Here is a 19,838-nt window from a genome sequence, read left to right as displayed (position 1 = left end):
AAGGTGGATCATGGCGAGACGATTATAGCCGCCGCTCAGCGCGAGACCATGGAGGAAATAGGCATCCCTGCATCGTCCTATTTTGTCATTGGCACACTGCATCCGATTTATTCTTTTGACGGCGGATCCAAGGTGTTTCCCGTGGTTGCTGTCGCCGAATCCGCTGTAGAGCCGGTTTGCAAAAGTCCAGTTGAGGTGGCTTCTATTCATTACATGCACCTGTCCCGTCTGCTTCTGGAGTCTGAGCGAACACACTGTCGTCTTATTAAAAGGCACTCTTTAACAGGTGGTATGCCAAGTTACTTTCCTTGTTTTTTTGCGAGTGAATCGCAGGCTGTGGTCTGCGGTGATGTTTGCCCCACAAAAAATACACCGTCAATTCCAGAGGACGGTGGGTTGCTTCCTATGCTGCGGGAAAATTTCCCTGGTGAACTCGTCTGGGGAATAACCGCATTTATTACATGCGAACTTTTAGTGCGTCTTTCCGCCGTGCTGGAGTTGAGTCATCCCAGTGAAGGAGACGCGATGGGTTTGCTGAGGTGCAGTTCTGTTGTTGCTCGTGACCCAGATTGTATTTACAAGGAAAACTCCAGCTGACTCAATTACTGCAAGAGACAACGAATTGATGAGCGAGGAGGGGCGGTGGAAAAGAGAGGGAAACGCGGTGGCTTAAGGCAAGGCTGCTATGTGGGTGTGCTTGTATGTATTTGGGGGAATGGGCAAAAAAAAAAAAAAAAAAAACAAAAGGGCATGAGGGTGCGTGTCTGAGGAACGAAATGGAATATGGGGTCTGTGTATTTCCGCACTTCTTTGACGGTTTCATTAATGGATTCAGTTCAGTTTTATATATTTGGCACAATATTGTTTTTATTTCGGTTTTTTTTTTTTTTTTTTTTTGTTAGATGCACCATAAAATGCAGGTTTTCCAGCAGTTTATGGTGCTTTTGTTGCTAGTGTTTTGCCAATTTTTGTGTTTTGTGTCGGCTGATGATGGAGCGACGCGAGCCGCTTTAAGACGACTGCGGGAGGCGGTGACTCAACACGATGTGGAGGAAGTGAAGCGTGTGATTCGTGATAAGTCGCTTCAGCCGTCGGTGGCACTTCGTACTCCACCGCCCCTGTACTGGGTGGCCAATGAAAGAACCGACTCGGAGAACCTCGCTCGCATCACGCAGATACTCCTGGACCACTTTGGCGAGAGCAATTACGATTACGACATGTACCACCCACTAACACGCGCGGCTCACCACCATCTCGGAGGCGTAATGGCCACCCTGCTCAATTGGCCGGACACCATCAGGGAGGTTCACGCGAAGTATCTCTGGTGCGAAGATCTGGCGTCACTGCCCGAGTCCGTACGGGTTGTTATCACGCCTGAGAGCCCAAAATGCTTTCGGGATTTTGTTCGTGTGGTGGAATTTGAAAGGAGTGAGTTGACGGCAGCGGCTAGGCGTCATCAGCGAGGTGCAGAAAATGTCGCCGTCGAGGAGTTTGAATGGTCAGACCCCTTCTTGAGCCCGCCACCGGGGAAGAAACCCTCAATGAAGCATTTTGTTATGAATCCACGAGCTTTTGCGGATTTTTCGGAGGCGATTACATACTATTTTTTGGGAGAGTGGGCTCCTCTATTCACCTTCATTTACAGTGCAATTGTTCTTACATTTGGATGCATGGCATGCGGTGTTTATTTCGTGGCGTCGCGGCGAGGACGATGACAGTATCTGAGGGAAACAGAGTGGCTGCTCTTATGCGCATGGTGTGAAGAATGATAAAGAAAAGTTGAGGTTCCGTGAAGCGGTCTTTTTTTTCTTTTTCTTTGTTTTTGTTTTTGTTTGTTTGTTTGTGTCTGTATGTTTGTGCGTGATTGTTTTTGCTTTACATGCAAACAGAAACATGAAGGGAGAAGAAAGCAACAAGAAGGGAAATTATAATATCGCTTGCAGGAGTTATTTCCCACCTGAAGACGTTTGGGCTGCATTGTGGCTGGCTACTGTTGTGGTTGTCTTTAATGCCTCTCTTTTTTTTTTTTTTTATTTAAATTGCAGCTATTATTGTTATTACTATTATTGTTTTGCGTTTTTTCCCCCACTTATTGGGACGTCCCTCTTTTTATTTTATTAGTTGTTTGCCTCCGTCATGACGGTGCCGGAGGCAGCGAGGGCAAAGGCTCTCTTGCAGCTAACGGCACTTCTGAAGGGCCTGGAGGAGTTCAGGCTGCAACCGGAGAAGGCGGACTTGTACGCTGAGACGGTGGTGACCAGAATGAGTTCTGAGTATTCCGACAAGGAGTCCTTTCGCGACCAGCTAATTGGTCTGCTAGCAAACATTCGAAACCTGGACGGTGAGCTTGAGAAGGTTGGCCCTTCGCTCCTGGCTACCATGAAACCAGAGGAGATGCTCTCCAGCAAACAGCGGCGGGACCGCGACCGTTTCTTGAGGAAGAGGGTTCGTGAGCAGATTCTGTACGACGTGACCAGCATGCTTTGTGCCACGTGCAAACTTGTGCGGCCGGATCGTCTCAATCTCAACCAATTGGCACTTGACTCGGAGGAAAACGGGACGCATTTCGACTACAATTTTGACAACCTTTGCCAGTGTGATCACCGCAGCGACGAGGACGAGAGAAGCACATCGACGTTGTCATCATTGGCCTCAGACAACAACGGGAGTGCGGCTGATGGCTGCTCACCACACGCATAAGCCGGCACCTTTTTTTGTTTACAGGATACGCTTTTTGTGCCCTGCGCTTGGTATGTTATTAATATTTTTATTATTCGGTGTGTGTGTGTGTGTGTGTGTGTGTGAAGAGGGGAGGAGAGTTGGTTTTCGGATCGTTGCGTGACGACGTCCACCTCCTTCTCTTTTTGAACGCGTTCTTTTTCATTTTTTTTTTTTTCCTTACTTTTTTTTTTTTTCTTCTTGCGGATGAGGAGGGATGCTTGGAGGGCGGGCGTGGATCCTGCGAGAATGAACACAGGAGAGGTCGACGGTGTGGGAGACAGTAACGAGTCGTGCCGGGAGGAGTTGGCGAGCGCGGCCTCGCGTCAAACCGTTCCACCTCGACGACCGACAGACGAGGACGGGACGGACGTTATTGCCCAGGAGGCCCGTGAACTTATTGAACGGATGCGTGTGGAATTGAGTCAGTTAAGAGGTTCCGTGGATCTCCGTGAGAATACGGAGCGTTTGATGTCCCTCAGGGCTGCGCGCCATTTGATGGCTTATAAGCGCCGATCCGACGCTGAGAATCAGCAGTCAGAGAATGTCGCAGAGTCTCAGCGAATTGCACAAACTGATTTTTTTTTTGTTCCCATGGCGACGGCACCGATGACACGTCTCACTGTGTGTAGCCACCAGGAGAAGGGGGCGCGGCAAAAACGATTTAAGCAGCGGAGGATTGACGCCGGACCCTCTCAGGACTCTCCTCCGTGGAATTCCTCTACAATTCTTCAGAATAGTGACAAAACTACGGCGAAAAAGGTACCCGGTTCAACTGTTTCAGTTCGGGATTGCCCGTTGGCTCCCACGAAGGGGATTGCGTCAACTGCCCACACGTTAGCTGAGTTTAATAGGGTCAGTAACTGCTTGGAACGGACCTCTTCTTTAGAGGGAAATGAGGTCGATGATTTAACTGATAAAAAGGGGGTTGTTTCCCGGGTTGACGAGATATGGGTCCGTGACTATTTACGACGGCTTAACATTGTGGCACGTGGGCCAACGGAGTCGGAAGGACGCATCGATGATCCTGTGCTGAATGGAGTTGCGCTGCATCATCTTGTGAGTATTGCGTTGAATAGGGATTTAAAGGAGGGGCGTGCCACACACCCCGCGATTGTGTTAAAACCTCAAAATTTGGATGATGTTCGGTTGAATTATGTTGTGGCTTTGAATCTCTTGCGGGCTGCGGAGAATGGCGCGACCTTACAAATCCCTAGAGAATGTCGTCTCCTACGCCCAGAGAGTGTAATTTTGAGAGGGGATTCAGTAGCACTTTTTACTTTAATGCGCACAGTTGTCGATGCGTATTTGCCGATAGCATGCGAAGAGCTTTGGGCAGCTCCGTCACTGACATGGCAGCCTCACCCAGATGGAGGGGGTTACACACCGAGCGCGATGCGTTCTCTTGAGTTGGAAGTGTGTGCTTTTTTGCAGTCTCAGAATGTGTTGGCTGACCCTGTTGTGCATCAGTTACCACCTGATGATGCCCCTGTTCCAGACGCCCTTAGTGCGCCCTTTCTTGCACCGCAGAGAAAGCTGTGGTGCATGCGGACTGAGGGATTCCCTTCATTGTATATTCCTTCTGTTTTCCCGTTTTTCACGAACGGCACGGCTTTGTGCGATCTTGTGGGGAGGGTCACGGGTAACCGTCTTTCTGTTTACAGGAATCCCAGGGTGAAATCCAACTGTATGGAGAATATTCAGGCGGCGTTTACGGTGCTGCAGAGATATTGCCCCGCGAAGATGAGTCCGTTTTTTATTGAATCGCCTGAATGCGTGTTTTATGGGGATCGACGATACATTTTGCTGCTCCTAGAGGACATAATGCGGATGGCCCATGGTGTCCCTCCGCGGCGACACGCTCCACGCTCAACCGATACACCGCACTTTGGACGACAACGTTCCTCTCAGGTTCCAAATACCTTAACTGTGGGGGTGACGCAGTCGTCGAGCTCGGCGTCAATGTCTGAGGTGCAGAAACAACAGCGTTTGGGTGAGTTGGCGCCAAAGCTGTTCGAAAAGAATCCTGGCAAAGAAGAAGGCTTACGAGACCCGGATAGGGCAACACCGCGGTGCGTCATTGCTTCACCGCTTTCGGAAGGCCGGCGGGCAGGGCGCCCGACTCAGGCCAAGCAAGTACCCTTTTCTTCTGCACCGTTGGTTGAAACGAATATCACGTTAGGTGCACTGGATACGCCTGTTGCCATTTTGAACGGCGTGGAGTACATGGATGACGAGGTAGCGATGATGCAAAAGTGGCTTATTGAGGTTCTTGGCCCGGGCTTTCATTACACCGCTGCGGACCATTCTTTTTCCGTCTCTTGTCGCGATCTCCAGCTGGGCGGAACGTCCCTCATATTTTCTGATGGTGTTGTTTTGGCGCACATGATACGTCTTCTGGAGCGGCGTCGCTGCGTGGAGCTCGAGTCAATAGAAATGCATGCGAAGGCCACGGCAGCAAAACGGCGTAATATTAAGAAGTGCGTTTCATTTTTGCAGACTGAGAAGCGTGCTTTGCTCAATGTGCCGCTACTGGACGAGATACTTCTTGCCGGCGATCGCCTTGGCGTGCTGTACGTTGTGCAATGCCTTAGGAATACCTATCGCTTTGCCGTGAGGGTATAGAGAGAGACCGCGTCTTTTTTTTTTTTGCTTATGCATACGCACAAGCGCAAATGAGTTTTTTACATATTTTCTTTTTTCTTTTTTTTTTTGCATGTTGTGGGCTGCTGCCATCTTTTTGTTGTTGTTGTTGTTGTTGTTTGGAATCTCTCACTTTTTTTACTCAAGTTTTTTTGTTTTTCGTTGCCTGATTGAGGAAATAATATCTTGACCGATAAAAAGACAGAACATGAGAGGACCTTAGCAATGTAAGTTGGCATTGGCATTGGGACATTGTTGACACTGCCACTAGTGGCTTGACGGTGTCACGGCACAAGCATCTATTTAAAAGAGCAGGATCCCGAGAAATGATAGACCCTTTGTGTATTTTCCTTGTGCTTTCCCCACTCAATTCAACGCCTCACGTTGCACGGTAACATGTGCCCCCAAACCTCATTGTGTTACAACTGCGTGCCTCAGCAAGACGCAGCTGGCCCGCGCACTGGTTGATGCCGTCAGCCCTGTGCCAACAGAAACAATCCCGTGCGGGAAACATTGCTGGCTCTTGGCTTTCCCCGACAATATGTGGCAATTGGCCCTGGCAACACTTTGGTGTAGCCAACCATTAAATTAAAAGGGCTTAAAATGCATCTTCTACAAACCGTGTGCAAGCAAGAAAGGCAAAAAAAGGAAAAAAAAAAATGGCTGGAAACTAATGAAGGAGTGCGGGGCTAAAACGGTTTCTTTTTTTTTTGAGCCTGCGGGAGGAATTTGTGACCAGATGGGGCCGAACCGATGATAACGCGTCTCGGATGCATTCCTTGGCTTTTTACTGAAATCCTGATGTTTGTTGTTAACGGTATCGCGTTGGAGGGTGGCGAGTGCAGCTTTTGTTCCATCTGTTGTTCCAGCCACCTCCTCCGTGGCTCTTCACGCGGAGAGGAGTCCGGCAGCTGCGGAGGCACTTGTAATGACTGCCGCTTCGTGAGCTCACAACGAGCCTGGCTGTCATGGATGAACTTGGGACCCGTTTGGTTTACTGGTGTTTGTGTGTGCTGGGTGAATTTCCTTTGAATTATGGGGGATGTTGGGTACAGTGAACCAAGCTGTGGCCTCCCACTGTGTTTTGCCCTTTCTTTTTTCTGGGGGGCATGTGACGAGGCCTCACCCAGGCGCATATTTGACTTTGTTTATTGTGCAATTTTCTTGCAGGTCCGATTGTTTTAACTCTCCACTTTGTGGTGAAGCCGGCCTTACTCCACTTTTTTTTTTTTCTGGGTGTGTGGATTGGTTTCTCTTTAACAGGAAAGCGCGCGAAATCAAGCAGGTGATAAATGACGACGAATCCGGACATTGAGTCGGATATCCCACATGAGGTGTACTCTTTCTTCAGGGCCCTGAACAAGGCGGTTGACTCGTGGGACACAAGCCTTCTTCATGAGTTGTACGAGAACCAATTCCCAGGACTAACGCAGAACTTCTATATGGCCGGTCCCGGGCAGTTCCGTCCGTGGCCCTCACTACGGATAAAGGCAGTTGCTGACTGTTTTAAAAATCGCACTGCTGAGCAGCTCTACTCCTTCTTACGGCTAAAGCATTTGTTTACTGACCGTGCTGTAAGCCCGAATGATGCGAGGTCTTCCTGGGATACGTTCAATAACCTCTTTAATGCCCTTCCCTCTGGGAGCTGCGATGTGCCAAACTGGCTTCTGTGGGACATCTTTGATGAGTTTTTATTTCAGATGACTGTGGTTTACCAGAAACGTTTTACTGGAAGGGTTGGATGGTCAGTGAACGAAGGAATGCAGCTGATGGAAAGAGTTGTCGCAGAGTCCGGCATTGAGGAGGCTATTCAATCGGAGAACTTGGATGAAATTACCAAGCCAGGAGCTCGACATGCGCAGTGGATGTGTGGCTTTTTTGGAATTGTTACCATAGCCAAAGTCAATGTGCTCTTGGGCGACTATATGGGTGCGTTGAGTGCTTTAAAGCCCCTGGATGTTTACGGTCGTGGAAGACAAATCTTACTTGTGGTGGCTCCGGCATATGTGTCGTTGCTGTACCACATGGGCTTCAGTTATCTGATGCTTCGACGCTATGCGGATGCTAGTCGCGTTTTCCGTTTGAGTTTGACAACAAAGGTATCGAGCCGCAAATTTTCGGAAAAGATGCAGTTTGATTGTGCTTACATGCATGTTATCTCCTGTATTCTGGGTGGAATGCAGCCTGATAATTTGAGCTGGCTAGTGGAGCCACGAAAGCTCAGTGGATTTGAAGACGAAAAGGAGCTTCTGTCGGCAGGTGATGAAGAGCGATTCCGTGAAGTGTTTGATCGTTGTAGCCCGAAATTTCTTGCGATCCCCCCCATAACCACCATTATGTACAAGGGCACAGATGGCAAAGAGCTTCAGGCGCGTCTGTTCCGTCGAGCCGTGAAGCAGCAGGAGGACATCATTAAGTTGCGTGGATTTTTTGGCGTGTATCAAACCACAACGACGGAGCTTGTGAAAACTGTATTAGACGTGGATGATGGACACGTGCCATTATTTGCGATGAGGCTGCGCTCTCGACAGCTCGTGCATGACGGGTCATCGGCGGACCTGCTCTCAGGGAGCTACGCCGTTCGTTCAGCCATTGACTACACCGTTAAGGGAGAAAACATCGATGTGGTGCAAAAGTCTTCTTACCGCACGACGGAATCCAAGTATTTTATGCGCATCAACAACCTGCGCCGGAGACAGAGGCATTTTGAGAACCAAAGACAAGAGAGACGCCAGGCACAACCCATCTCGATCGCCAAATGATAATTTATACCACTTTTTTTTCCACGCCGCATTTTTGTTGTTCTTGTCGTTGTTGTTCACTTCAAATCAACCATTAAAGGCCGCACTGCATAATTAGCACGCCTGATCGTAATTTAAATCCTTGAATAGGCACTAACCCAAAGGAAATAGTAAAAACAAAAACAAAAAAAAAGAAAGAAAGAAAGAAAGAGAGAGAAAGAGAAAAAGGGAGTTTTTTTTTTTTTTTGTCTGCGCATAACAGAGAGAGAGAGGGAGAGAGCGATCTGACATCACTTTATAGCACGCCATGGCTGAGATTTTTGGTTTACTCAAATATGTTTTTTTTTTTTTTTTTTTTTTTTCTCTCTGTATTTATTTTCTTTTCTCGTTTTGCAATTTTCTACTTTTTCACTGTCTTTACGGCCGTGGAAGTTGCTCGGTAGATGTTTTTGGATGAAGAACAGTGTGTGCCTGAAGCGTGTCTCGCTGAAAATTCGGTGTCGCAGAAGACCTGTCTACAGCGACCGGAGGGGGAGCCGGACAGGATGGAGCAAAGTCTCCTTGGAGGCCATGGAGCAAAGGAGATACATCCCTCATGGCGTCGTGACTACTCTCCAGTGAATGCAACGAGTCGGGAGGAGAACAAGCCCCGTTCGAGCCTTAGCGATTTGGCTACAAGTGCGATGCCAAACCATTGGGAGGATGAAAGAACAGGAAACTTACTTTACGAGTTGCGACGGATTGTCCCGCATCTTTCACCGGAATTTGACTGCGGGGAGCGTGACGCAACGTTGATTCTCTCCGTCATACGATCCGGCTCTGCCGCTGAAGGCACCGACTCTTGGGAACACCGTTTGTCTTCACTGGAGGCAGAGAAGCGGATGATACAAAGCAGACTTGATCGTCGGAGCCACGAGTGTGAGGAACTGAAAGGGACCGTGGCTGAACTGAGACAGAAACTTAGAGCAACGCAGGAGAATACAAATGCTTCTGTGAATGTGCTTTCTAAAAGACGTGAGGAGCTGCGGAAACAGCTGTTGCTTGAGGAGTCACGGAGCCAAAAACTGAAAATTCGTAATGGACAGTTGGAGATGGAGCTGGAACGCCTTAAAGAGATGCTGCGTTCACGACTAAGCAAGTAGATGGCGGGGGGACAATAAAAGAAAAATTACCGCGTGGAGTTTTTTCGTATTGAATGAGGCATTAGGCATTTTTTTTTATCTTTAGTTTTTGTTATTTGATTGTGCCTCACGGATGGTTTCAGCGTGCGCTTCCGCATCGTCTGTAGGTGTTATTGCGTTGGTGTGTTATGTTGGGTGAGGCACGGAGGGAAGGGAACATGCGGTTCGATTCCCTTTTTTTTTTTCTCTTTTCCAGGAGTGTGTGTGTCTGGGGAGCGTTGTCTCGGGAGAAAAAGAAACGGAGAAGTGTCTGTTTGTGCGTGCTGGTTGCGGTCGCAAATATATACAAATATTTAATTTTTTTCCTTTACTTTTATCCCAACAACATTCTCTCCTTTTATTATTATTATTTTTTTCTTCTATCCCTTTGCATCCGCCGCTGTATGTGTAAACATGTATGCTTCTGTCTTTTTCTGGGAGTATTGTTTTACTTTTTTTTGAAAGAAAAATATTGCTTTATTTATTATGGGAGTCACTCGGCAAGTACTGTCCGCAGGAAACGGCGTGCAGCCAAAAGCGGGCGACAAAATCACCGTCCACTGCACGGGGTACCTCGCCAACGGCAGGAAGAAGTTCTGGTCAACGTTGGACAACAATGAGCCCTTTGCCTTTCGTGTAGGGCTTGGGCAGGTGATTCGAGGATGGGATGAAGGAATGCTGATGATGTCGACTGGTGAAAAGGCTGAGCTCAAAATGTCTGGCGACTATGCTTACGGGAAGAAGGGATTCCCCGCTTGGGGCATCCCTCCAGACGCCGATCTTATTTTTGAAATCGAACTTCTTAAGATAAATTGAGATCATTACTGAAAGGAGGGTAGCAGTAATTTTTATTTTTCTTTTCTCTGAGTCTCTGCATGAGTGTATCGATGGGTGTTGGACCTCGTGTGCCCGTGAGTGGGGCGGGTGACTCTGTCAAGTTTCCCTCACGGAGCATGAGTGCGTGTCCCGGTGCGCATTGGCCGTGAAAAGACTTTTTAAATTGCGTCCCTGTTCTCTTTTCTCCCGACAAAAAAACACGAAAGGAAAATATCTTTGGGACAAAAAGTTAAAAAAAAAATAATAACAACGACAATAAAACATAAAACAAAACAAAACAAAAAAAAAAAAAAGCGAGGATTCAGGCGTCTCTTCGATGCCAACCAGCTACACCATAGTTGTTCCAGCATACAAGGAGTGCGGTAACCTGGAGGCTCTTACAAAGCGGGTGTTTGATGCTATCTGTGATGCCGGATTTGCCAAGAATGATGTGGAGATGCTCATTGTTGACGATAATTCGCAGGATGGCTCGGTTGAGGTTGTGAAGAAGCTCCAGACGGAAGGATATGGGGTACGCATTGATGTTCGGACGAAAGAGCGCGGGCTGAGCAGCGCAGTCATTCATGGTATTTCCAACTCCAAAGGAAAGTACATTCTTGTGATGGATGCGGATCTTCAGCATCCCCCTGAAGCGGTTCCTCGGCTACTTCGCGCCCTTGAAAGACCAGGGGTTGATTTTGTCTGCGGCACCAGGTACGGTGCAGGTGTAGCCATCGATGGCGACTGGCCTATTCATCGACGTGTCATCTCGTGGGGTGCACGCGTGCTTGCTCGTCCTCTGACACCCCTCAGTGACCCTATGTCAGGCTTTTTTGGCCTTCGCAAGGAGGTTTTTCAGCGTGGTGCAAGGGACCTGAGCCCTATTGGCTACAAGATTGCGCTGGAAATTTTTGTTAAGTGCCGCGTACAGAAGTATGAGGAAGTGGGGTTCAACTTTGCTACTCGAATGGTGGGTGAGAGCAAGTTAACGGGAAGGGTCATAATTCATTACTTGAAGCACCTGCGGGCACTTTATCTTTATGCATTTGGCAAATGGATTCTGCTCATACCGCTGGTCATGATATTCATTTTTTTTTGGGCTGTGAAGCAGGTCGTGTAGTGTCTTTCCGCGCGGGAATGGACTGCACCGATGAAAGGGACAAAAGCACAGAAGGGAAGTAAAAAGAAGGGTGGGAAGGGAGAAGAAAGCAGGCATATATACACATATATATGTATATAACAGCAAAAAACAAAAAAACAAAAAAAAAAAAAACAAAAAAAAAATAACGAGTAGACGCCTGTAAAGGTGGTGAATCGACATGTGGGTGGGTATCATTTACGCCCTGTCGTTTTATTGCCTTTATGCCTTTGGCATAATAAATGTTTTCTCTCTGCTCCTTCAACTAAATTACTTGACATTTCTATTTTATTGCATTTTTTAGGGGCACTGCACTAGTACAATAATGACTAGGGGTGATATTGTGGCCGTTTTTTGCGATGCACTGCACGAGCAGGAGATGGCCGCCAGGCTCACGCAATTGGCCAATTTTCCATTTAGAATTTTTCCGGTGCGTAACGGCCCATCGATGTACCGAGCCGTGCGAACGTTCTGTGCCTCTCGCAATTGCTACCGCTGCGCTTTGAATCTGTGTACGGGAACCACAGAGGACGAGGATCGCGCGAGCCAGGCAGTCTTGGCCTCATTATTTGAACAACTGGAAGTTGTTTACGGCGGCTGCCGTTACATGACGCTGAAACAGCCTCTTGACGTTCTTTTTATGATGTGTGTTTATGCGAGGCTGCCCATGCCTCTCTTCTCTGTAGTGAAATCTGAGGAGGACATTGAGCAGCTCAGCCTGCGATTTCCTGTGAAATTAAGGACTGTGTCTCCCCTTCAGTGTGTATTTGGCTCCGTTGTAACGGATATGCCGACCTTGCGGAGGGTGTTGAATGAAGTTTTACAAAGTTACGACAAAGTACTTGTATGGGAAGCAAACGGCACGAAGAGTAGGGAGCTGGTCACTTTGGTTTCGGCCTCCGGTTGCGTTGCCATCGCACAAGAAGGCTCCAAAGATGCTGTTTGGCTTCAGCAATGCACCCCTTGCATAGAAAAATATTCCAGTTTCTTTGCAACAACTGTAATGAATAATTCCGGCTTTGCTAAGCTGTGTTTTAACAAGAGCCCTTATTCGGATCAGTTATTTCTGGAGGATGTGGAACTTGGCTGCTCTTTGGTAGACCTGAACGCTGAGCTTTTGTTGGCCTTCTCTGACAAGAAGCTCTTGGAGGAATGCGTCCGTTGTGGGGAACAGAGTTGTAAAAGGCCTGTTGCGGAGGTGCGGTATGGCGGTAATGAAAGGGGGTATTTTGTTTGCGCCAATAAAGAAATCAAGAGAGGTGAGCTCGTGTTTGAGGATGAGGGACGTAGTTTTGCCATTGTCACGCGACCCTTCGTGGATAGACACTGGGGGGAGGAGGAAAAGGTGACCTTTGCGGAATACGCGTGGCCCCTTGACGCCGACGGCCATGTATACGTCATTTGGGAGAGCAACCCTAGTGAGTGGCGTCCCATCAATCATTCTTGTGATCCGAACTGCATTTTTGGCGAGGAACACTCACTTAACGTCATTGCGGCCCGCGATATCAAGAAGGAAGAGGAACTTACAATGGATTATTCAACGTTCTGCGACTACACTATGAGACCCTTTTCTTGTAGTTGCGGCTCGGAGTGTTGCCGTGGACTTATTTTGCCGGATGAGGCGGCACTACGAAAGTACGGCACGCACACGTGGCACCGACGACCTCCTATTCCTCCGGCGAAAAGTGTTTGATGTTTTTCATCACATATCATCTACTTGATTTTGGTTTTGGGGAAGTCTCTTCTTCTCTCTCTTTTTTTTTTTTTTTTTTTTGTTTTGTGCATGGTTGACTCCTTACTTTCTGTGCGTGTGTGCAGGGACGGAGAGTGACGATAGAAAAAAACTGTGGATTTTACTTAAATTTACTGTCGAATGAGGTAAGTTTTTGTTCCATCTTGTGTGTGTGTGTGTGTGTGTGTGTGTGTCTGTTTTCTCTTCTCTGGATCCGCTCACCACACGGATGTCGCTGGCGGCGCATAGAAGGAAATTTCATTACTTCCCTCACTTCTCCAATGGGCGAGTGAGGGGCCGAAGGAAACTGAATATAGAGGAGAGGAAAAGGGTGGGGGAGCGTCTTGCGCATATGTATACATATATATCTGCGTGTTTCTTACAGAATGTCATATGCGCAGGGTCATTGAGCGTCCCTTTCCACGAACATTTATCGTGACACACCAATTTAATCTGTTTTGTACCGTCGAAGTTTCACTTTTTAAAAAATCATTGTTTTTATAATCTTGTTGGTGTTTAACGCGTTTTATTTTCCTCGTTTGTTGTGGAAGTTACGTTATGCCACCACCTGTCGCCATGTTTTTGTCGCGGCATGATTTGAGATCTTGGACGGGCTGCGGGAAGGCTCGGAGGGAGCTAATAGACCTTTTGCAGCTCCAAAAATCTTGCTAGGAGCTGGAGTAAAACATAAATAAGAGTTGCCATTGCTTTATTTTGTTGTTGTTGTTGTTGTTGTTTTGCTTTGTTTTGGCGTTCTATCTCCTTTGAGGATGAGGAGGAGAGAATATGCAACGACAGACCTTAACACGGTGTTGTTCTTGCTTTATTTGCATTTTTTCTTTTTAGAACGGAAGTGGTCGTATTGGCGAGGGGAGGGGCATTAGTAAAATGCATTGGTGCCTTCGTGCGCTTCGTTACGACGTGCCGTATATAATACTGGGCGTCGTTATTGGCTGGAATTCAGATGTATGCTGCTCCGTCAAGGGGCGCTCTATGCTTCCCACGCTCATTCCAGGAGACTATGTCCTGTTTCTCCCGTATGGTATGCTTCGTGTTCTTCAGTATTTATTCCAACGCCCGTTGGTGCGGAATGGGGATGTTATTGTCATGAATATATCGCCAGAGCTGACTGTATGCAAACGCGTGATTCGCTCCACCACGGACGAGTCCGTTATGAGAAGATGGAACGAAGATCAATTTACAGGGGTTTTGCCGGAGCAGATTCCTTTGCTGGAGACGGATGGCGACTCCGAGGAGCTTCGCGCAGAGCGTGAGGCGCGTATCTATGACAGTCTCGCGGAGTACGCGAGGGCCCGCGATTGGGATGACTGCCTCGAACGCGTTGATCGTCCCTCTGCGTGGCTTTGGCTTGAGGGCGATAATCCCAACGAGAGTTTTGATTCTAGACACGCGGGCGGCATGCCGCTTGAGTGCCTTAGAGGGCTTGTATTCCTGAAGGCGTGGCCTTCAATTGGTCGACTGCCGCCCCGGCCGCTTTCCGCGAAGTAGGAGGGTCGAAGATGTGAGGCATTTACGAGCAACACATGCACGTTCACGCACTTTTATTATTTGTTGCCGTTTTGTTTTTTTATCTCTGAGGCCTGAGGAAACAGCGGCGCTGGCAAGGAACGCTTTTTTACTTTTTTTTTTTTTTGTTTGTTTGCCACTGCTTGAGCGTAATTAGGGTTTGCAACGAAGGGGAATTGGGCGAGCGAGGGAGGGAGAGGACGCTCCTTTCTTTTTTCCCAAAACTACAGGTTTGCTTGCAATGAACAGTAGTACCGTTTCTGAAGATATTGCGTTGGCCGGTATCAAAAAAGAAGTTCTGCGATCCCTTCCATTTTGGAAGTCGTTTGTGGAGCTGCGCGAGGCATACCATCGGAGACCACGAGTTTTTTCGTGTGATGTTTCTATTAAGAGTCGCAAGGCATGCTCCCACTTTGTGGGGTTTGATGTACTTTGGGTGCAGTCGGAGGTTGTTTTGGTGAGTTGGCGGAGACCTTCAAAAAGAAACCGCGCAAACGACTTTCCTCCCGAGTTCGTCGAGGTGCATCTAACTTTTGGCTCGATGCATTTTGTTCACCAAAATGTCCACCTCGTCGGGGACCATTGCAGCTACAGTCTGCAGTCGGTGGTGCTTCTGCAGCGACCCGAACAGTTGCAGTGTGTAGCGGGCAACATGGTGCACTTCGCCTTCCTTGTCTACGGTATGCTGCACATTTCTCAACGGGATGGTTTTCTTACCGATCCTCGCGCCATCCTTCCTCCACCCAACTCGGCGGTGATGCTGCTCGGAATGGGTGGAAATAGCATGGAGCGTGGAATTCGTTATATTCTGGGGGAAGACGCCCACATTTACATCGCAGAAATTGAACCCGCCGTAGTAAGCACGTGCCGATTTGCCGGCCTGCTGAAGGAAAATGCGAATACGCATGTTTGCTTGGACTCGGCTGAAAGGACCATTCAAAAGTGCCCCGAAAAGTGTACTTTCATCTTTATGGATCTCTTCGAGCCGCTCAGTGGAAACATGGTGAACACGATGCCTCTTATCCGACAGGCATTTGACATTCTAGCGCCTAACGGAATTCTTCTCATCAATGAGCACAGCATTCCCACCGTGGAACACCTTCTGCCCCTACTCCATCTATTTGGAGACCACAACGTTCAGTTCGTTAACGTTCGTGGTTGGAATGAAAGCATAATTGCTGCAACAAAACCAGGAGGCAATGCAGATGGCCTGGGAAGAAAATGCTCAAAGAGACTTGCAACGGACGTGCTAAACGACTTTGATCACACATTCCCGGGGTGGATGCCAGATAAAAACTACATTTTGAGGTCACAAATTCTGTACGCGAAGCCACTCACATTAAAACTTCGCGCACGTCAATGGACCTCATAAAAAAAAAAAAAAAAAAATAAATAAATAAAAGAAAAACAACGACAACAAAAACTACGAGAACAAACAACGCTTTGATCAAAACGACATATGCTGTCGTTCCCTCTGGTGCTGGTTCTGCTGTGTGTCAAGGGCCTTTCCTTGAGTGATTTTCTTTCTGTTCTTTTTTGTTTCACTCCTTTTTCAGATTCAGCACCTGCTTTAAGCTATTCAAGATGGTAAACTTCACTGTTGATGAGGTCCGTGCGCTCATGGACTACCCCGAACAGATCCGCAACATGTCCGTGATTGCACACGTTGATCACGGCAAGTCGACGTTGTCCGACTCGCTTGTGGGGGCTGCCGGTATCATCAAGATGGAGGATGCCGGTGACAAGCGCATCATGGACACCCGTGCCGACGAGATTGCGCGTGGTATTACGATCAAGTCAACCGCCATTTCCATGCACTACCACGTGCCGCCGGAGATCATCGCCGACCTCCCCGACGACAAGCGTGACTTCCTGATCAACCTGATCGACTCTCCCGGGCACGTGGACTTCAGCTCCGAGGTGACCGCGGCACTCCGTGTGACTGACGGTGCCCTCGTTGTTGTCGATTGCGTGGAGGGTGTGTGTGTGCAGACGGAGACGGTGCTGCGCCAGGCACTGACGGAGCGTATCCGCCCTGTTGTGTTCATCAACAAGGTGGACCGCGCCATCCTGGAGCTGCAGCTGGACCCCGAGGAGGCGTACCAGGGCTTCGTGAAGACGCTGCAGAACGTGAATGTCGTGATTTCTACGTACAACGATCCTGTGATGGGCGACGTGCAGGTGTACCCCGAGAAGGGCACCGTTGCCATCGGCTCCGGCCTGCAGGCGTGGGCCTTTTCTGTCACTCGCTTTGCCAAGATGTACGCGGCGAAGTTTGGTGTTGACGAGGCGAAGATGTGCGAGCGTCTGTGGGGTGACAACTTCTTTGACGCGAAGAACAAGAAGTGGATCAAGAGTGAGACAAATGCTGCCGGGGAACGCGTGCGCCGCGCCTTCTGCCAGTTTTGCCTTGACCCTATCTACCAGATCTTTGATGCCGTGATGACGGAGAAGCAGGAGAAGGTGGACAAGATGCTGAAGTCGCTGAACATCAGCCTGACGGCGGACGAGCGCGAGCAGGTGCCCAAGAAGCTCTTGAAGTCGATTATGATGAAGTTTCTGCCTGCTGCGGAGACGCTGCTGCAGATGATTGTCGCACACCTTCCCTCGCCCAAGAAGGCGCAGAGCTACCGTGCGGAGATGCTGTACTCTGGGGAGTCTGGTCCAGACGACAAGTACTACGTTGGCATAAAGAACTGCGACCCAGAGGCGCCGCTGATGCTGTACATCAGCAAGATGGTGCCGACGGCGGACCGCGGCCGCTTCTTTGCATTCGGTCGTATCTTTGCTGGCAAGGTGCGCAGTGGGCAGAAGGTGCGTATCATGGGCAACAACTACGTCTTTGGCAAGAAGCAGGACCTGTACGAGGACAAGCCGGTGCAGCGCACGGTGCTGATGATGGGTCGTTACCAGGAGGCAGTGGAGGACATGCCGTGCGGCAACGTTGTTGGTCTGGTGGGTGTTGACAAGTACATTGTGAAATCCGCCACCATCACGGACGACGGCGAGAGCCCCCACCCGCTGCGAGACATGAAGTACTCGGTGTCTCCCGTTGTGCGTGTTGCGGTGGAGGCGAAAAACCCCTCCGACCTGCCGAAGCTTGTCGAGGGTCTGAAGCGCCTCTCGAAGTCTGATCCCCTTGTCGTGTGCACGATTGAGGAGAGTGGCGAACACATTGTTGCCGGCGCTGGCGAACTTCACCTGGAGATCTGCCTCAAGGACCTACAGGAAGACTTTATGAACGGCGCACCACTGAAGGTGTCGGAGCCTGTTGTGTCCTTCCGTGAAACGGTGACGGATGTGTCGTCGATCCAGTGTCTTTCCAAGTCCGCGAACAAGCATAACCGTTTGTTCTGCCGCGGTGCTCCGCTAACGGAGGAGTTGTGCGTCGAGATGGAGGAAGGCCTGAACGCCGGCTCGGAGGCCGACCCGAAGGTGCGTGCCCGCTTCCTTGCGGACAAGTTTGACTGGGACGTTGCAGAAGCGCGCAAGATCTGGTGCTATGGTCCCGACAACCGCGGCCCCAATGTTGTTGTGGACGTGACGAAGGGAGTGCAGAACATGTCGGAGATGAAGGACTCGTTCGTTGCGGCGTGGCAGTGGGCGACGCGCGAGGGTGTGCTGTGCGACGAGAACATGCGTGGCGTGCGCATCAACGTGGAGGACGTGACGATGCACGCGGACGCCATTCATCGTGGTGGTGGCCAAATCATTCCCACCGCCCGCCGTGTGTTCTACGCGTGCTGCCTGACCGCTGCGCCACGCCTGATGGAGCCGATGTTCCAGGTCGATATCCAGACGGTGGAGCACGCGGTGGGCGGCATCTACGATGTGCTGACGCGCCGCCGCGGTGTCATCATCGGCGAGGAGAATCGCCCCGGCACGCCCATCTACAATGTCAGGGCGTACCTCCCTGTCGCGGAGTCGTTTGGCTTCACCGCCGACCTGCGCGCCGGGACTGGCGGCCAGGCGTTCCCGCAGTGTGTGTTTGACCACTGGCAACAGTACCCGGGCGACCCGCTGGAGCCGAAGTCGCAGGCCAACACACTGACGCTGAGTGTGCGCCAGCGCAAGGGCCTGAAACCGGACATTCCGCCGCTGGACACCTTCCTTGACAAGCTGTAGGGTGTTGGCAGTAGACGGACTAATTTGGGGTTGGTGGGTAATTAGTAAAGACGGTAATAGAACTGTAGGTGGACGTGCACCAAGCCGAACGAAGGTGCCTGCTCCCGCGAGGGAAAGCAGTTATAAAGAATAAATGAAATAAGAACAAGAAGACAAAGAGGAAAAAAGTCTCCGCGAATGGCAACGAATTAATGAAGGACATGAAAAAAGACATCAACGTGGAAAGAATGAAAAAATAAATAAGGGAATGCCCGAAACGGGGAACAGCTCGAAGGACACACACAAAAAGCAGATGCCACAAGATCAAATCGAAGCATAAGCCACTGGGGCGAACGCGAGGGTCGCGACTCGTACTGGACACATCCGCGTCCAGCAGTTGTGGCTTTCTCCCCCCTCTCGCCAGCTGGTACTTCTTGCGCAGTTGGCGTTGAGAGTGCATTTTGGTATGTATTTGCATGTCCCAGGCCGAGCTGATCTCCTCTTCCCCCCCACCGTCTTTTTTGCTGTCGTTGCCTCTGGTGCTGGTTCTGCTGTGTGTCAAGGGCCTTTCCTTGAGTGATTTTCTTTCTGTTCTTTTTTGTTTCACTCCTTTTTCAGATTCAGCACCTGCTTTAAGCTATTCAAGATGGTAAACTTCACTGTTGATGAGGTCCGTGCGCTCATGGACTACCCCGAACAGATCCGCAACATGTCCGTGATTGCACACGTTGATCACGGCAAGTCGACGTTGTCCGACTCGCTTGTGGGGGCTGCCGGTATCATCAAGATGGAGGATGCCGGTGACAAGCGCATTATGGACACCCGTGCCGACGAGATTGCGCGTGGTATTACGATCAAGTCAACCGCCATTTCCATGCACTACCACGTGCCGCCGGAGATCATCGCCGACCTCCCCGACGACAAGCGTGACTTCCTGATCAACCTGATCGACTCTCCCGGGCACGTGGACTTCAGCTCCGAGGTGACCGCGGCACTCCGTGTGACCGACGGTGCCCTCGTTGTTGTCGATTGCGTGGAGGGTGTGTGTGTGCAGACGGAGACGGTGCTGCGCCAGGCACTGACGGAGCGTATCCGCCCTGTTGTGTTCATCAACAAGGTGGACCGCGCCATCCTGGAGCTGCAGCTGGATCCCGAGGAGGCGTACCAGGGCTTCGTGAAGACGCTGCAGAACGTGAATGTCGTGATTTCTACGTACAACGATCCTGTGATGGGCGACGTGCAGGTGTACCCCGAGAAGG

General features: G+C 49.8%; 13 protein-coding genes across 13 annotated transcripts, besides 19 other annotated features; all 13 read left to right on the top strand.

The window, feature by feature from the left end:
* Nucleotides 1-597, top strand: Tc00.1047053508169.129 (NUDIX hydrolase, putative; the record flags this gene model as incomplete). Its single annotated transcript, XM_804680.1, has 1 exon — nt 1-597. A coding segment is annotated over one exon (597 nt), but the record flags the coding sequence as incomplete, so codon positions are not given.
* Nucleotides 1-7,412: a sequence feature (heterozygous, Esmeraldo-like haplotype).
* Nucleotides 722-746: a microsatellite.
* Nucleotides 877-897: a microsatellite.
* Nucleotides 903-1,715, top strand: Tc00.1047053508169.120 (hypothetical protein, conserved; the record flags this gene model as incomplete). The annotated part of the gene is made up of 1 exon (XM_804678.1): nt 903-1,715. One exon carries the CDS (start codon nt 903-905, stop codon nt 1,713-1,715), a length of 813 nt encoding a protein of 270 aa, XP_809771.1.
* Nucleotides 1,802-1,846: a microsatellite.
* Nucleotides 2,018-2,041: a sequence feature (AT_rich).
* On the top strand, nt 2,137-2,700 carry Tc00.1047053508169.110 (hypothetical protein, conserved; the record flags this gene model as incomplete). Its single annotated transcript, XM_804677.1, has 1 exon — nt 2,137-2,700. One exon carries the CDS (start codon nt 2,137-2,139, stop codon nt 2,698-2,700), a length of 564 nt encoding a protein of 187 aa, XP_809770.1.
* Nucleotides 2,778-2,804: a microsatellite.
* Nucleotides 2,874-2,921: a sequence feature (A-rich).
* On the top strand, nt 2,926-5,343 carry Tc00.1047053508169.100 (hypothetical protein, conserved; the record flags this gene model as incomplete). The annotated part of the gene is made up of 1 exon (XM_804676.1): nt 2,926-5,343. One exon carries the CDS (start codon nt 2,926-2,928, stop codon nt 5,341-5,343), a length of 2,418 nt encoding a protein of 805 aa, XP_809769.1.
* Nucleotides 5,459-5,481: a microsatellite.
* On the top strand, nt 6,654-8,123 carry Tc00.1047053508169.90 (eukaryotic translation initiation factor 3 (eIF-3) interacting protein, putative; the record flags this gene model as incomplete). Its single annotated transcript, XM_804675.1, has 1 exon — nt 6,654-8,123. One exon carries the CDS (start codon nt 6,654-6,656, stop codon nt 8,121-8,123), a length of 1,470 nt encoding a protein of 489 aa, XP_809768.1.
* Nucleotides 7,413-8,333: a sequence feature (areas merged during assembly that could not be assigned to a particular haplotype. This can correspond to areas where the two haplotypes were merged or to regions with more than two copies in the genome that were merged during assembly.).
* Nucleotides 8,289-8,327: a microsatellite.
* Nucleotides 8,334-19,838: a sequence feature (heterozygous, Esmeraldo-like haplotype).
* Nucleotides 8,441-8,486: a sequence feature (A-rich).
* Tc00.1047053508169.80 (hypothetical protein, conserved) lies at nt 8,546-9,244 on the top strand (the record flags this gene model as incomplete). Its single annotated transcript, XM_804674.1, has 1 exon — nt 8,546-9,244. The coding sequence occupies one exon, from the start codon at nt 8,546-8,548 to the stop codon at nt 9,242-9,244; it is 699 nt and encodes a 232-aa protein (XP_809767.1).
* Nucleotides 9,619-9,639: a sequence feature (AT_rich).
* On the top strand, nt 9,749-10,078 carry Tc00.1047053508169.69 (peptidyl-prolyl cis-trans isomerase, putative; the record flags this gene model as incomplete). The annotated part of the gene is made up of 1 exon (XM_804679.1): nt 9,749-10,078. The coding sequence occupies one exon, from the start codon at nt 9,749-9,751 to the stop codon at nt 10,076-10,078; it is 330 nt and encodes a 109-aa protein (XP_809772.1).
* Nucleotides 10,364-10,392: a microsatellite.
* On the top strand, nt 10,416-11,198 carry Tc00.1047053508169.60 (dolichyl-phosphate beta-D-mannosyltransferase precursor, putative; the record flags this gene model as incomplete). Its single annotated transcript, XM_804673.1, has 1 exon — nt 10,416-11,198. The coding sequence occupies one exon, from the start codon at nt 10,416-10,418 to the stop codon at nt 11,196-11,198; it is 783 nt and encodes a 260-aa protein (XP_809766.1).
* Nucleotides 11,323-11,362: a microsatellite.
* Nucleotides 11,542-12,909, top strand: Tc00.1047053508169.50 (hypothetical protein, conserved; the record flags this gene model as incomplete). The annotated part of the gene is made up of 1 exon (XM_804672.1): nt 11,542-12,909. One exon carries the CDS (start codon nt 11,542-11,544, stop codon nt 12,907-12,909), a length of 1,368 nt encoding a protein of 455 aa, XP_809765.1.
* Nucleotides 12,959-12,995: a sequence feature (A-rich).
* Nucleotides 13,114-13,146: a microsatellite.
* Nucleotides 13,663-13,685: a microsatellite.
* Tc00.1047053508169.40 (mitochondrial inner membrane signal peptidase, putative) lies at nt 13,837-14,457 on the top strand (the record flags this gene model as incomplete). Its single annotated transcript, XM_804671.1, has 1 exon — nt 13,837-14,457. One exon carries the CDS (start codon nt 13,837-13,839, stop codon nt 14,455-14,457), a length of 621 nt encoding a protein of 206 aa, XP_809764.1.
* On the top strand, nt 14,717-15,847 carry Tc00.1047053508169.30 (hypothetical protein, conserved; the record flags this gene model as incomplete). Its single annotated transcript, XM_804670.1, has 1 exon — nt 14,717-15,847. One exon carries the CDS (start codon nt 14,717-14,719, stop codon nt 15,845-15,847), a length of 1,131 nt encoding a protein of 376 aa, XP_809763.1.
* Nucleotides 15,846-15,883: a microsatellite.
* Tc00.1047053508169.20 (elongation factor 2, putative) lies at nt 16,060-18,600 on the top strand (the record flags this gene model as incomplete). The annotated part of the gene is made up of 1 exon (XM_804669.1): nt 16,060-18,600. The coding sequence occupies one exon, from the start codon at nt 16,060-16,062 to the stop codon at nt 18,598-18,600; it is 2,541 nt and encodes an 846-aa protein (XP_809762.1).
* On the top strand, nt 19,226-19,838 carry Tc00.1047053508169.9 (elongation factor 2, putative; the record flags this gene model as incomplete). Its single annotated transcript, XM_804681.1, has 1 exon — nt 19,226-19,838. A coding segment is annotated over one exon (613 nt), but the record flags the coding sequence as incomplete, so codon positions are not given.

Source organism: Trypanosoma cruzi, genomic scaffold (genome assembly GCF_000209065.1).
Source record: "Trypanosoma cruzi strain CL Brener 1047053516705 genomic scaffold, whole genome shotgun sequence".
NCBI lineage: Eukaryota > Euglenozoa > Kinetoplastea > Trypanosomatida > Trypanosomatidae > Trypanosoma > Trypanosoma cruzi.
This window is presented reverse-complemented; position numbering and strand designations above follow the sequence as displayed.